The sequence below is a fragment of the Scyliorhinus canicula genome, chromosome 9, assembly GCF_902713615.1.
Source record: "Scyliorhinus canicula chromosome 9, sScyCan1.1, whole genome shotgun sequence".
In the NCBI taxonomy this organism is placed as follows: Eukaryota; Metazoa; Chordata; class Chondrichthyes; order Carcharhiniformes; family Scyliorhinidae; genus Scyliorhinus; species Scyliorhinus canicula.
This window is the reverse complement of record NC_052154.1, coordinates 183,663,264-183,678,067: the sequence shown is the minus strand read 5'-3', so window position 1 is coordinate 183,678,067 and position 14,804 is coordinate 183,663,264. Positions and strand designations below refer to the sequence as shown.

General features: G+C 44.2%; 1 protein-coding gene across 2 annotated transcripts in view; it reads left to right on the top strand.

The window, feature by feature from the left end:
* Nucleotides 1-14,804, top strand: part of ext2 (exostosin glycosyltransferase 2) — a 192,016-nt gene that overhangs the window by 113,648 nt on the left and 63,564 nt on the right. For both annotated transcript variants that reach the window (XM_038808295.1, XM_038808294.1), the window contains one exon: nucleotides 13,753-13,884. In XM_038808295.1, coding sequence (XP_038664223.1) covers nucleotides 13,753-13,884 — 132 coding nt within the window. The remainder of the gene's footprint in view (nucleotides 1-13,752; nucleotides 13,885-14,804) is intronic.

The following is a 14,804-nucleotide window of genomic DNA, read 5'->3' as shown; positions in this document are numbered from 1 at the left end:
CGTCTTGAATTAACCATCTTTTCCTTCAATAAAACACTGAGAATGAAGTAAATTTTCTATGACCCCGAAACAAGTTGCAATCCCACGCCACCGGTTCTGCCCCACCTCCCTCGCCACCCTGTCACACAGGCAACTCTCACCCCCCAGTATCTTACCGTCAGCTGATTTGAAAATCACTGACTTCCACACCTGTAGCATCATCCGTCTCTGTTTTGCCTTAGATTAATTAATTAGAAATCCTCATTTGTATGCTTGTTAGCTCCAGACATGATTGTTCAATGCTCCTTGTCTAGCCTCCCACGCTCCACAGCAGCCGAATTTTAGATGAGTTCTATATTTCTCATCCTCTCATCACCTTTGTGCTTGCGGCTCCCTTCATGGCTTCATTCCTCCACATCTCTACTCTACAACCCTCCCAACAACTCTGTGTCATTCCAAATCTGAATTCCTGTGCATCCAACAAAATTCTTCTCTCCCCACCCTCCCTCATAGGTGGCTGTGATTAGTAGTTCTGTAGTACATTTCCCTGAATCTTCAGTTCTTCTTTGAAGATCCTCCTTAAAATCCATCTCTGACAAAACTCCTGATATAATCATCTTTGGCTCATTGTTGAGTTTTTCTTTTGTCTAATTACTTGGTAACGTGGGCAGCATGGTAGCACAGTGGTTAGCACAGTTGCTTCACAGCTCCAGGGTCCCACGTTCGATTCATGGCTTGGGTCACTGTCTGTGAGGAGTCTGCACATTCTCCCTGTGTGTGCGTGGGTTTCCTCTGGGTTCTCTGGTTTCCTCCCACAGTCCAAAGACGTGCAGGTTAGGTGGATTGGCCATGATAAATTGCCCTGAGCGTCCAAATAGGTTGGGTGGGGTTACTGGGTTATGGGGATAGGGTGGAGGTGTGGGCTTAAGTGCCAAGGGCCGATACAGACTCGATGGGCCAAATGGCCTCCTTCACCACTGTAAATTCTATGTAATCTATGTCCTCGCCATACAAGCAATAGAGAATGTGCTTGCAACGTTGCTGACCTCCAATGGAATTCAGATGTCCTACCTTCTGTAAGGGACCAGCAAGCCAATTAGTTCAAGGACAATGAAGGATGGGCAATGAACGCTGGCTTTGCCCATGAAAAGAATAAATGTGACTATTATATTTCACGACAATGCTGGTTTAATATCCATCTCTTGGAAAGCAAATCTTGGGTGGGTGCACAAATTTTGATCCAGGATTTAGAAGTTTCCAGTATTGCCAAAACACTGTTTTGGTTTTGTCCTATATAATATGGGAGGCAAAGTGATTTCCTCCTGAACCAAATCTTTTATCTATGCTTTGTGAACTGCTTAAAAAACTGTGTAGGCAGCATAAATATATCAAGGAGAATGTTGTATAAAACCTCATTGTTGGCTCAGGCCAGGCACTGGTGGAAATATAAGGTGGAATTCTGCACCTCGTGACGATGGAAACGAGAACCGTGATCGGGCAAAGAATCGGCGACCAACCTAAATTAGTGCTCCGGTCCCTCATTCATGGCGATAACGAGCTTTGTGCCCCGCGGCATGGTGGCATGCGAAACCGACATTTGCATGCTTTTAAATGTGATTAGCAGGTTGGACACAGTGCTCCGCCCTTACGCGATGCTCTGCTCCTCTCAGGTGGAGGTCCCGTGGGTGTGAATTACTACAAATATTTACAAAAGTGGACTGGGCACCATGGCTGCGGAAGGGTAGCAAGAGGCTAAAAAAAATACTGAAATACCAAAATTGTTGGGCTTGCTGGGGGATGGCAGCCCGGGCCAGAGGCAGTCGCCGGGAGTGGTTCGCACTGTTGCCTCACTGCACCGAGGAGCCGGGTTCAATCCCGGCTCTGGGTCCGTGTGGTATTTCCGTGTAATTATTTCCCCGTGTCCCCACAACCCAAAATGTTGTGCAGGGTAGGTGAATTGGCCATGCTAAATTGTGCCTGAATTGGGTACACACGACTTTTTTTTTAAAAAGAAGCTCTGCACTATTGCAGAGGAAACAAGATCAGCAGAGCTCGCCCTAACCAGAGGACACCTGCCCAGCAGGCTATGGGAACCCTTCCCAGTTGTCTGCCCCTCTCGGGGAAGTGGACTCACCAGTGACCCTTACTCCTCCAGTGAGACTGGCAGCACTGACTGCCCACTTCACCGGGACGGGGGGGGGTAGGCTTGAGTCTGCGGCCCACGCTGGGGAAGAGGGTATCCCTCTGTTCCTCACTGACATGGAGCTATGGGTCCACCATGGACTCCCGACCTCCTCAGTTGGGGGGGGTGGGGGGGGGGGGGGTCTTCTGTGAGCCAACTTTGTGGCTGCAGTGAGTGTGTGCTAAGTGGAGCGGTTTATAACAGCTCCAGCTGCCAGGGTCTTTGGCACTAACTCCGACCCCAGCAGTTTGAATGCCCACTGGGCCGGGAATTGCTCGGAATTCACGCCAGCAGAGTGCTGGCTAATTAGCATGTCCTGAATTGCTCCCCCAATGGGAACGCAAACTGCACATAACTCAGTCCCGGTGTCAACGCTTATAGTCCCTAACAGAGAATTTTGCCCATAGTCTGACACAAATTAAATATTCTTTTGTCAGATGCTGGTGAGAGATTGTTTTTGTTTTACAAGACCAAACTTTTGATGAGCTGGGGAATGCAAATCTATCAATTTAAGCAGTGTATGGGCAGGAAGAATAGAACAGTAGTATACTATTTACACGGAGAGAGACTGCAGAACTTAATGGTAGAGAGGGATGTGGGTGTCCTGGTACATGAATCATAGAAAGCTAGTATGCAGGTACAGCAAGAGATTAGAAAGACAAATGGATTTGTTGCATTTATTGCAAGAGAAGTGGCATGTAAAAGTAAGGGTGTTTTACTACAGCTGTAACACTGCATTGATGAGACTACATCTGGAGTTTTCTTAGTTTTCATAGTTTTCTTCTCCCTATTTGAAAAAAGATACCATTGCTTGAGGAGCAGTTAAGGTTCACTCGATTCATTATTGGGATGAGTGGTTTATTTGATGAAGCAAGGTTGAACAGATTAGGCCTGTACCCATTGGAGTTTAGAAGAATGGGAGGGGTTTGTTTTGAAGTATCTTGAGGGGATTTGATTGGGTGGATACCAGAAGGATATTTCCACCTGTGATGGAGACTAGACCTAGGGGGACACAATTTAATTATTAGGGGTTTAAGATGGAGACTCTCTGGGTCGTGAGTGTTTGCAATCCTCTTTCTGAAAAAGCCGTGAGGGCTGGGTTATTATTCAAAGAATAAAGAAACGTACAGCACAGGAACAGGCCCAACGGCCCTCCAAGCCCGTGCCGACCATGCTGCCCGACTAAACTACAATCTTCTACACTTCCTGGGTCTGTATCCATCTATTCCCATCCCATTCATGTATTTATCAAGATGCCCCTTAAATGTCACTATCGTCCCTGCCTCCACCACCACCTCCGGCAGCGAGTTCCAGGCACCCACTACCCTCTGAGTAAAAAAACTTGCATCGTACATCTACTCTAAACCTTGCCCCTCGCACCTTAAACCTATGCCCCCTAGTAATTGACCCCTCTACCCTGGGGAAAAGCCTCTGACTATCCACTCTGTCTATGCCCCACATAATTTTGTAGACCTCTATCAGGTTGCCCCTCAACCTCCGTCATTCCAGTGAGAACAAACCGAGTTTATTCAACCTCTCCTCATAGCTAATGCCCTCCATACCAGGCAACATCCTGGTAAATCTCTTCTGCACCCTCTCTAAATCCTCCACATTCTTCTGGTAGTGTGGCGACCAGAATTGAACACTGTACTCCAAGTTTGGCCTAACTAAGGTTCTATACAGCTGCAACATGACTTGCCAATTCTTATACTCAATGCCCCGGCCAATGAAGGCAAGCATGCCGTATGCCTTCTTGACTACCTTCCCGTACCAGCCTCCCCGGACAGGCGCCGGAATGTGGCGACTAGGGGCTTTTCACAGTAACTTCATTGAAGACTACTTGTGACAATAAGCGATTTTCATTTTTCATTTCATTTCACCTGTGTTGCCCCTTTCAGTGACCTGTGGACCTGTACACCTAGATCTCTCTGACTGTCAATACTCTTGAGGGTTCTACTATTAACTGTATATTCCCTACCTGTATTAGACCTTCCAAAATGCATTACCTCACATTTGTCCGGATTAAACTCCATCTGTCATCTCGCCGCCCAAGTCTCCAAACGATCTAAATCCTGCTGTATCCTCTGACAGTCCTCATCGCTGTCCGCAATTCCACCAACCTTTGTGTCATCTGCAAACTTACTAATCAGACCAGTTACATTTTCCTCTGTTGTAGGGAAAAATCCCTTGTGCCAGTGCATTCAAGAGGTCGAGTCTCAAGGCAAGGTTCAAAGCATTTTTACTGTATTGTACAAGTTCTGAAGTCCTTCAGGGAGACCCACGCAGCCAGCTCCTAACAATGGCTTGACCACGGTGATCTCTCCGATATGCAGACGAGGTTCAATATTTATAGAGAGTACAAGCATTTGCAAGATTTTGGCGGGCTTTTGCCGTTTTACATTTGAATAGTACAGATAAATAGTACAGATACATGATTTCCCGGGCTTCCTGACTCTGACGTCAATGTCTCGTTATCTGCTTGGTTTTAATAGGTGTTCCCTTGACTTACAATGGGGTCCCATTATCTCTATGCTGTACCTTGATTAGGTGTTGAGTGTGGTTCCTGGGTTAACCTGGGAATCTATTGTGTCAGCCTCCTGTTTGATAGGATTTGTGTCTGTGTGTAAAACTAATCTAATCAATATATTTAATCCTTAGGTTTCTTTTGCCTGCCTGGGTCATTTTGGTTTTACAACATTTCATTTTATAACATTTCATTTTATAAGTCTTAGTTTTAATCAAAATATATATATATATTTGTCCCACTGTCAGGGTCTTGAATCGCAGATATCCCGATCTTCTGGCCATGGTGCCGTTTTTAGATGCAGCTTCGTGCTGTTGCTAGGCAGATTATAGATTCTCCATTTTGTTCGAAAAAGGTTTCTCAGCTGTGCAAAAATGGGATTCAAACGAATGCCCATCCCGTTACATCATAAATGGTGCCAATCAGTCCAATAAATGAAGAATGCTTTGATGATGTAAATATTAATACGAATCCAATATAGCCTTAAAAAATGTCCTACTTCACCTCCAAAATCATTTATATATACTACGTACAGCAAAGGTTCCAGCACTGATCCCTGCGGAACACCACTAGTCACAGCCCTCCAATTAGAAAAGCACCCTTCCATTTGTTGGAACCACACCATTGCTACTCTCTGCCTTCTATGACCTAGCCAGTTCTGTATCCACTTTGCCAGCTCACCTTCTTTTGTACCAGTCTGCCATGAGGGACCTTGTCAAAGGCCTTACTGAAGTCCATATAGACAACATCCACTGCCCTACCTGCATCAATCATCTTTGTGACCTCTTCGAAAAACTCTATCAAGTTAGTGAAACACGTCCTCCCCTTCACAAAACCATGCTGCCTCTCACTAATACATCCATTTGCTTCCAAATGGGAGTAGATCCTGTCTCGAAGAATTCTCTCCAGTAATTTCCCTACCACTGACGTAAGGCTCACCGGCCTGTAGTTCCCTGGATTATCCTTGCTACCCTTCTTAAACAAAGGAACAACATTGGCTATTGTCCAGTCCTCCGGGACATCACCTGAAGACTGTGAGGATCCAAAGATTTTTGTCAAGGCCTCAGCAATTTCCTCTCTAGCCTCCTTCAGTATTCTGGGATAAATCCCATCAGGCCCTGGGGACTTATCTACCTTAATATTTTTCAAGATGCCCAACACCTCATCTTTTTGGATCTCAATGTGACCCAGGCTATCTACACACCCTTCTCCAGACTCGACATGAAATGAAAATGAAAATCGCTTATTGTCACGAGTAAGCTTCAATGAAGTTACTGTGAAAAGCCCCTAGTCGCCACATTCCGGCGTCTGTCCGGGGAGGCTGGTACGGGAATCGAACCGTGCTGCTGGCCTGATTGGTCTGCTTTAAAAGCCAGCGATTTAGCCGAGTGAGCTAAACCAGCCCCTCCACCAATTCCTTCTCTTTAGTGAATACTGATGCAAAGTATTCATTTAGTACCTCGTCCATTTCCTCTGGCTCCACACATAGATTCCCTTGCCTATCCTTCAGTGGGCCAACCCTTTCCCTGGCTACCCTTTTGCTTTTTATGTACGTGTAAAAAGCCTTGGGATTTTCCTTAACCCTTTTTGCCAATGACTTTTCGTGACCCCCTTCTAGCCCTCCTGACTCCTTGCTTAAGTTCCTTCCTACATTCCTTATATTACACACAGGCTTCGTCTGTTTCCAGCCTTCTAGCCCTGACAAATGCCTCCTTTTTCTTTTTGACGAGGCCTACAATATCTCTCGTTATCCAAGGTTCCTGAAATTTGCCGTATTTATCCTTCGTCACAGGAACATGCCGGTCCTGAATTCCTTTCAACTGACACTTGAAAGCCTCCAACATGTCAGATGTTGATTTACCCTCAAACATCCACCCCCAATCTAGGTTCTTCAGTTCCCGCCTAATATTGTTATAATTAGTTTTCCTCCAATTTAGCACATTCACCCTAGGACCAGTCTTATCCTTGTCCGCCAGCACTTTAAAACTTACTGAAGTGTGGTCACTGTTCCCGAAATGCTCCCCTACTGAAACTTCTACCACCTGGCCGGGCTCATTCCCCAATACCAGGTCCAGTACAGCCCCTTCCCTAGTTGGACTGTCTACATATTGTTTTAAGAAGCCCTCCTGGATGCTCCTTAGAAACTCTTCCCCGACTAAGCCCCTAACACTAAGTGAGTCCCAGTCAATGTTGGGGAAGTTGAAGTTTCCCATCACAACATCCCTGTTGTTTTTACTCTTTTCCAAAATCTGTCTACCTATCTGCTCCTCTATCTCCCGCTGGCTGTTGGGAGGCCTGTAGTAAACCCCCAACATTGTGACTGCACCCTTCTTATTCATGATCTCTACCCATATAGCCTCACTGCCCTCTGAGGAGTCCTCCTGTAGTACAGCAGTAATATTCTCCCTAACAAGTAGCGCAACTCCGCCACCCCTTCTACATCCCCCTCTATCCCGCCTGAAACATCTAACTCCTGGAACGTATTGCTGCCAATTTTGTCCTTTCCTCAGCCAGGTCTCTGTAATGGCAACCACATCATAGTTCCAAGTACTAATCCAAGCTCTAAGTTCATCTGCCTTACCCGTAATACTTCGTGCATTAAAACATATGCACTTCAGGCCACCAGACCCGCTGTGTTCTGCAGCATCTCCCTGTCTGCTCTGCCTCAACCATACTGGTCCTACTCCCTAGTTCTCCCTCAATGCTTTCAACTTCTAACCTATTGCTCCGGTGTCCACCCCCTTGCCATACTAGTTTAAACCCTCCCGTGTGACAAAGCTGACTTAGACAGATTTTCGATAGATCAGGAAGTCGAGGGCAATGGAGGGACCCCGAGTGATTAATATGATCTAAGCCGGGCCAGTTTTGTGGGCAGGCCCAACCTCCAATGTAATATTAATTAAACCAGTGCAAACAATCACGGAAACTTGATTTACACTGGACGTAACTTCCTCAATTGTTTTGAAATTGGTGGAAACTGGAAATATTGCTATTAGCCATTTAATTCTGCTATGTCAAATGTCACAAGATTATTACAAGCTCTTGCCAATAGATGGCTCTGTGAAGCTGATTTCTAACACCTCTTATCTTGCAAATTTAAAGAACATTGTTATATTGTAAAATTAAAAAAACTTGTACTCATCAACTAGTTCTGGACCGTTCAGATGAATAAATAATTTGTGTAATAAAAATACAAATACTGGGAATACGGAAGCTCTTGGTATCTGAAGAACTAAAAACCTTCACCTGAGGAAGGAGCTGTGCTCCGAAAGCTAGTGATTTGAAACAAACCTGTTGGACTTTAACTTGATGTTGTAAGACTTCTTACTGTGCTCACCCCAGTCCAATGCCGGCATCTCAACATCATAACTAAAAAATGGGTTGATGTTTCATATAGAGCAAAGTTTTAGGATCCCTGCCCGCCCCCCCCCCCCTCCAAGTGGGTTTTGAAGTTGGATGGGGAGGGTAAAATTAAATGGACCGGATACCCCCTGGGAACCCACCCACCCAAATCCAGATGCACTTTCATACTTGGGCAGGCAGGTAGGTCTCGGGCGGGAAATCCGCCCATTCCCCTATTAAGACCATTATACCACTCGAGCCTCAATTTGTAGGTCGGTGGGTGTGGGTAGAGTGGGACAGTAACATTTGCACTTTTCCTCATCGGGCAGGAAGGGGGAGTGGCGACTCATTCTGAAGGCCCCCTCGGGAGAGGGATTGAAGTCCTGCCCACTGCCAATCAATGCTCACCTGAGCGTTAAATGGCAGTGGGAGTTAGAGAGTCAACGGCTGCACTTTAGGTGCCATTCTTAAAACTCTACCCATAGAGATGCTTTGCAAAGGTTCTTAGATCACATGTAAAACTAAGTGCAGAGGTAGTTCTAGCGGTCGTCTTGTTTTGGTAAAAATGAAAATCGGTCTTCCTGTATCTATTTCTTTTTCCTTTTTCTTTTTCCTTTGTATCTTGTGATTCAATCTTTACTAATTTAGAGTTACCATTTCTTCAATGGGGCTAACATGCAGGTAGTTGTCTGGAGTCCAGCAGACTTTATCAGGGTTAGTTACAAGTTTTAACAGTGATGTTCTCATGTTCATAGGTCTGACCGTTTATTCAGCAATGCAGTTGCCAATAGCTGTTGGACTTGCTTGTAAATCTTAACCATGACACCTATAGAACATTGTCCAACCGGTGAAAAGCCAATTGCATGCTGATGTACATAGCCAAAACAGTGAAATAAAAATCAAAAAAAGTTGAGTAAACTGTATATCACACCTAATATAAAAGCAATATAGTGCAGATGCTGGAAATCAGAGAAAATAAACAGAAAATACTAGCAAAACACAACGGGCCTGGCCGTATCTGTGGAGCGAGAAGCAGAGTTAACGTATTGCATCCCTGTGACCCTGCAGGATCTGCTCAATCTTTACTGATAGGTTTAATCTCTCAGTTCTGCTATAATTCTAGTGAATCTTTTTTGCATTTTCCCCAGGGCCTGTAGCGGCTTTTCGTAATCCAACGATTTGAATATTTCACCGTATTCCCAAGTGTGGTTTAACCAAGGTTTTCAATTCTCTGGCTATGAACTCCAGTGCCTTCTTTGCTTTATTTATAGCCGTACTGTATTAACCCTACATCACACTATTCTTCTACTCCAAGGAGTATGTTCTTCCCACCTAAATTGAAGTTCATTTGCAATTCTGCAAGTTTGTTAACGTCTCCCTGTATTTTGTCCTTTTCACTGCACACCCACAATTTGGCTTTGTCTACATATTTTGAAATTATACTTCTGATTCTCAAGTCAAAATCAGTTCTGTAAACAATAAGCAATAGTCGACCCATCACTGATGCTTGTGGAACACCACTTCCTACCGTTTGCCAATCACGCTCTACTTTCTACTTTCTGTCCGTTCTGGAACTTGTCCTCTGACTGTATATGTCTGTCCTGAATCATAAGTTTACAAATGGGTTCAAAGGCTGTTTGGAAATCCACGTGTATGACGTGTGCCTTTTCTGTTTTTCAAATAGTTCAATAAAGTTGGTCAAGCATGATCTTCCCCTTTAAAATCCGAGCTGACTACATTTTATTACATTTTTAGTTACTAGATCCGTATCAATTACGTCTTTGATTAAGGATTCCATTAGCTTTCCCACTATTGACATAGGTTAATTGGCCTTTTGTTCTCTGGGCTTGTTGTTGCTCCCTTTTTTATCTATAACAATCGCACTAGCTATCCATCAAACCCCTGGCACTATTCCCTTTTGTAATGAAGTTTTAGATATATAAATATTTGGATTTTATGGCAAGTCATGCTGCAGCTGTATAGAATTTTAGTTAGGCCACACTTGGAATATAGTGTTCAATTCTGGTTGCCACACTACCAGAAGGATGTGGAGGCTTTGGAGAGGGTGCAGAGGAGGTTTACCAGGATGTTACCTGTTCTGGGGGGTGTTAGCTATGAGGAGAGATTGGATAAACTTGGTTTGTTCTCACTTGAACGATGGAGGTTGAGGGGTGACCTGATAGAAGTCTACAAAATTATGAGGGGCATGGACAGAGTGGATAGTCGGGAGCTTTTTCCCAGGGTGGAAGAGTTGATTACTAGGGTACAAAGGATTACGGTGCGAGGGACAAAGTTTAGAGGAGATGTGCGAGGGAGGTTTTTTTTACACAGAGGGTAGTTGATGCCTTTAACTCACTGCCGGAGGAGGTCGTAGAAGCAGGTACAATAGTGATGTTTAAGGGGCATCTTAACAAATATATGAATAGGATTGGAATAGACCCCGGAAGCGTAGAAAAATTTAGGTTAGGTGGGCAGCATGGTCGGCCTAGGCTTGGAGGGCCGAAGGGCCTATTCCTGTTCTGTACTTTTCTTTGTTCTTTATATGTAATATCAAGAGTTATGCAAGAGAGTTATGAAAATCAAAAGAGTAAGTGCAAAATGTTTCTTCAGATTGTGAAAGTAGGACAAGGGGAACTAAATTCACAATCTGGAAATTCTTGATAAGAATAATTAATGCTTTGACTGAATCTCCAGAGAAAATAGTGGGGTCGCAAACCCTGGAATCATTGAATAAATAATTAGATGAGGTAGTGACAGAGGACTGGATAATTGTGAACATATTCAAAAAAGGGTGTGGGAATAATCCCAGAAATTTAGGCCAGTTCGTTTAACTCGCTGATGGGAAAGCTTTTAGAGATAAGTCGGCACCAAATTAGCAGTCACTTGGACAAGTACCAATTAAGTAGGGAAAGCCGGTATGGATTTGTTGAGGGAAAACCATGTTTAACTAGGTTGACTGAGTTTTAAGATGAGGTATTGGATGTTTGATGAGGGCAATCTGTTGGTGTGGTCTGTCATGCCTCCGTGGTCTACACTGTCACTTAGTAGACTTGCCAGCAGAGTTGTGGCCCGCAGAATAAAAGGAAAAGTGACAGCATATAGAAACGTTGGGAGTTTGACAAGAAACGATGAATAGTGGTGGACAGTTGTCTTTCGGACTGAAGGGAGATATAAAATGGGGTTACCCTGGTATCAATATTAGGACCTCTGCTTTTCCTGATCCGTGTTAATGACCTAGACTTGGGTGTAAAGTGCACAATTTTAAAATTTCCAGGTGACACAAAGGTTGGGAAGTATTGTGAACTGTGCAGGGGGTAGTTCTAGACTTCCAAGATCATAGAATTTACAGTGCAGAAGGAGGCCATTAGGCCCATCGAGTCTGCGCCAGCTCTTGGAAAGAGCACCCTACCCAAGGTCAACACCTCCACCCTATCCCCATAACCCAGTAACCCCCACCCAACACTAGGAGCAATTTTGGACACGAAAGGCAATTTATCGTGGCCAATCCACCTAACCTGCACATCTTTGGACTGTGGGAGGAAACTGGAGCACCCGGAGGAAACCCACGCACACACGGGGAGGATGTGCAGACTCCACACAGACAGTGACCCAGCCGGGAACCGAACCTGGGATCCTGGAGCTGTGAAGCAATTGTGCTATCCACAATGCTACCAGGCTAGTGGAATAGGTGGCACAAAGCTGCTGGATTTAACATCGAGAAGTGTAAAGTGAAAAACCTTGTAGGGAAGAATGAGAAAAGAAGACATAGAGGACAAAAACAAGGAAGATATAAGGAACTTTTACAATTCTAATTCAGCCTCCACTGGAGTATTTTGTCCACTTCTGGACTCTCCGCTTTTAGGAAGGATGTGAAGATATTAGGAACGTTACAGAAAAGATCGAAGGAATAGTCCCAGGGATGAGGGAGTGCAGTTAACTGGAATGATTTGAGAAACTGGGATTCTCTCAGTAAAGAAAAGGTTGAGAGAAGATTTGAGAATTGTTCAAAATCAGGAGGGGTCTAGACAGAGAGAAACTATTTTCATTGGCAGAAGGATAGAGAACCAGAGGACGCCGATATAAGGTGGCTGCCAAAAGTCTGGAGGGTAATTAGGGATGGGTAATAAATACTGGCTGAGTCAGCGATGCCCACGTACATCCCATTAATTTTAAAAATTCTATTCTATGCGCAGTCAGTTTGCCTGAGACTTGGGGAGGTAGGGTCCTTCTGAATGGATGAATGTAGATGGGCTGAATGGCCTTTCTTTTCTAATTATGTATGGCTTGGTTCACACTTGGAATCATTATGCTATAATATAGAATTGTCCAGCTAAGATCTGAGGGATGAATTCTCCGTTTTTGAGTGCAGCGATGGGCAACTTTGGCAGCACCTTTCCCACTGGCCAGATTGGTGGGATCTTAAAACCTCATTTATTATGCACAGACAAATTCTTTCCAAATCCTCTGATGGGCCAGCAGCTGATTTGCTTGCCTGCCATTAATTGGCGGGTTTGAAGGTCCTCCGGCGCTTCCCCACATGGGGCTGCCCCACAATGGAAAACCCCATTGATCAGCTGGTGTAACAGAGTATCCCGCTGGCGGGGTGGAACAGAAATGTGGCAGGGCGGAGAATCCAGCCCCTGGAGTCCACGTGCAACCTCGTCTCCCTCCCATAAATGATGTGGTATTCCTTTGATCCCCTTGTCTGAGAGATTTTCATGCATCCTCTGCCAATGCCCAGATTCCCACCTCTCAGTCTTCTTTCCGCCTTTCATTCTCCCATCTTCTTCATCCACCTCAGCTTGTCGTTGTGAGCCCTCGTATCCCTCAGACCCCCAGCACAGCTCTCCTCCTACATTGTCCCACACCCCCCCTTGTCTTCGTCGGGCCTCACACACACACCCTCAGCTCGCAATCCATTGAACTTCAGACCCTTGTTGCTCTGGCTGCATGAGTCCCATAGCACAGTCCTGTGAAGATAATCACTGCCTTGTGGCACCAGGAGCATGGAGACCCCTGTACTATCCAACCCCTGGGGATGTATTGATCTGACACAGTAACGCAGGAGGGTCCATGGGTCCAGCAGCATGAAGACCAGCTCAGCATGGAGATGGGAACCAGTCTGCCCAGGCAGAATGGTGTACAGTGCATCAGGAGTAGCGCAACTCTATAGTAGAAAAGCTTTGTTGCCTCACCTCTGAATCTCTTGTGAACTGAGGACCGCCTTGTGCACACCACTCTTTAGTAATTGGCTTTTAGACCGCCATTTCATGCTGGTGTGACGAATGCCAGTGGGCAGCTGTTTTAATGAGCAATCGTGAGACCAGCCAGTAGGAAGCCTGACCCAACACTGGGGGAATTGCAAGTTGATTTACACCAGTAGATTCCTGGCTTTTTGGCTCCTGCTAGATTCTCCCCCACTAAACCCGCCAAAGGTAGGATGGGAGAATTCCACTCTTGGTCTCAGCAGATATTATTTTGGCTCATCCTTGCATGAAGATTGGTGCAATGCAGATCTGTATTGAAAAGAAGTCCAATTGTCAAGCTGGTGTCAAAAATTGTACTCTTAAGATTATTGTGGATCAGTATCTTTCCACATTCTATGTTCCTTTTTGTCTATTTACAAAACGTCATATTAATAAGTACAATAATTAATTGTTTTAAAGTGGGAACAAGCTTGCAAAGTTGAAAAAATATTTAAATATGGTTTTGTTTTTTTTTACAGGCAAGGTGGTTCTGGGAAGCTTATTTTAAGTCGATGAAAGCCATTGCGCTTGCTACCCTGCAAATTATCAATGATCGGATCTATCCATACGCTGCCAAATCATATGAGGATTGGAACGATCCAACTGCTGTGGTAAGTGTGAGGCCCCCAGGCTTTGGAAGGCTAGCTGTGTGGGTCATTAATTTGTCCTACCCTTCATGCATTTATTCTGTTGGGACCTCATCTTACAATAAAATGTTTGGGCCTTTAAATTTTCAGCATGTATTTACCTGTTTGTCCTCCTTTCTCCTGCTTGAACTCTGTAGCTTCATTTAAAATAAGGCTCCCCTGCTAAAGCTCAACCATTAGAGCACCACTACTTAGCTTAAATGAGATGCCAATCAGCAACCATGCAGAGAAGATGCACCATTCTTTTATCTTGTTGTCTGACTACATATTTTACTGAGTCAGTCAGATTTATCATTGGTTAATTGCTTTTGTTTCTGCAAAAATTAAGTAATAGTCATAAAATCTTAGATGATGTTTGAAGCACTATTTTGAGAGAAAATGTGTCCTCTCATCAGGAAACTAACCAAGATTTTCACCTGACTTTATTTCCTTCGGTTACTCTTTGTTTTACCGCAACCCCGTCTAGGTAGAAAATATTTTACTGGCCAAAAATAATAATAGTTCAAATGCAGCGTTTTATCATAAACCAACAATTAAGCACTACATTCCCACGACAACAGAATGATCAAGGCTCAATATGTTTTGTTTTGAATGTCTGCTTTGTTTATTTTAATAGTTACGCTTGCAAATACTGATTCAAAATTAACTCTATTGTTAATGTGGTAATACGTCAGAAGCCTTGCAAAAACTAAGGATTTTTAACAGGTCACTGTTTTGAACAAGTCGGTGTGATGGAATTAATTTTATTTAGTATGTATAAAATGAAAAGGCGCTTAATTTGAACTCTAATAATCACATAGAAATTACTTTCACTCTAATTTACTGTCCCTCAATTCCTTTGCCTAGTAAAGTTGCAATGGAATTTGAATTGCAGATCAGTGGAT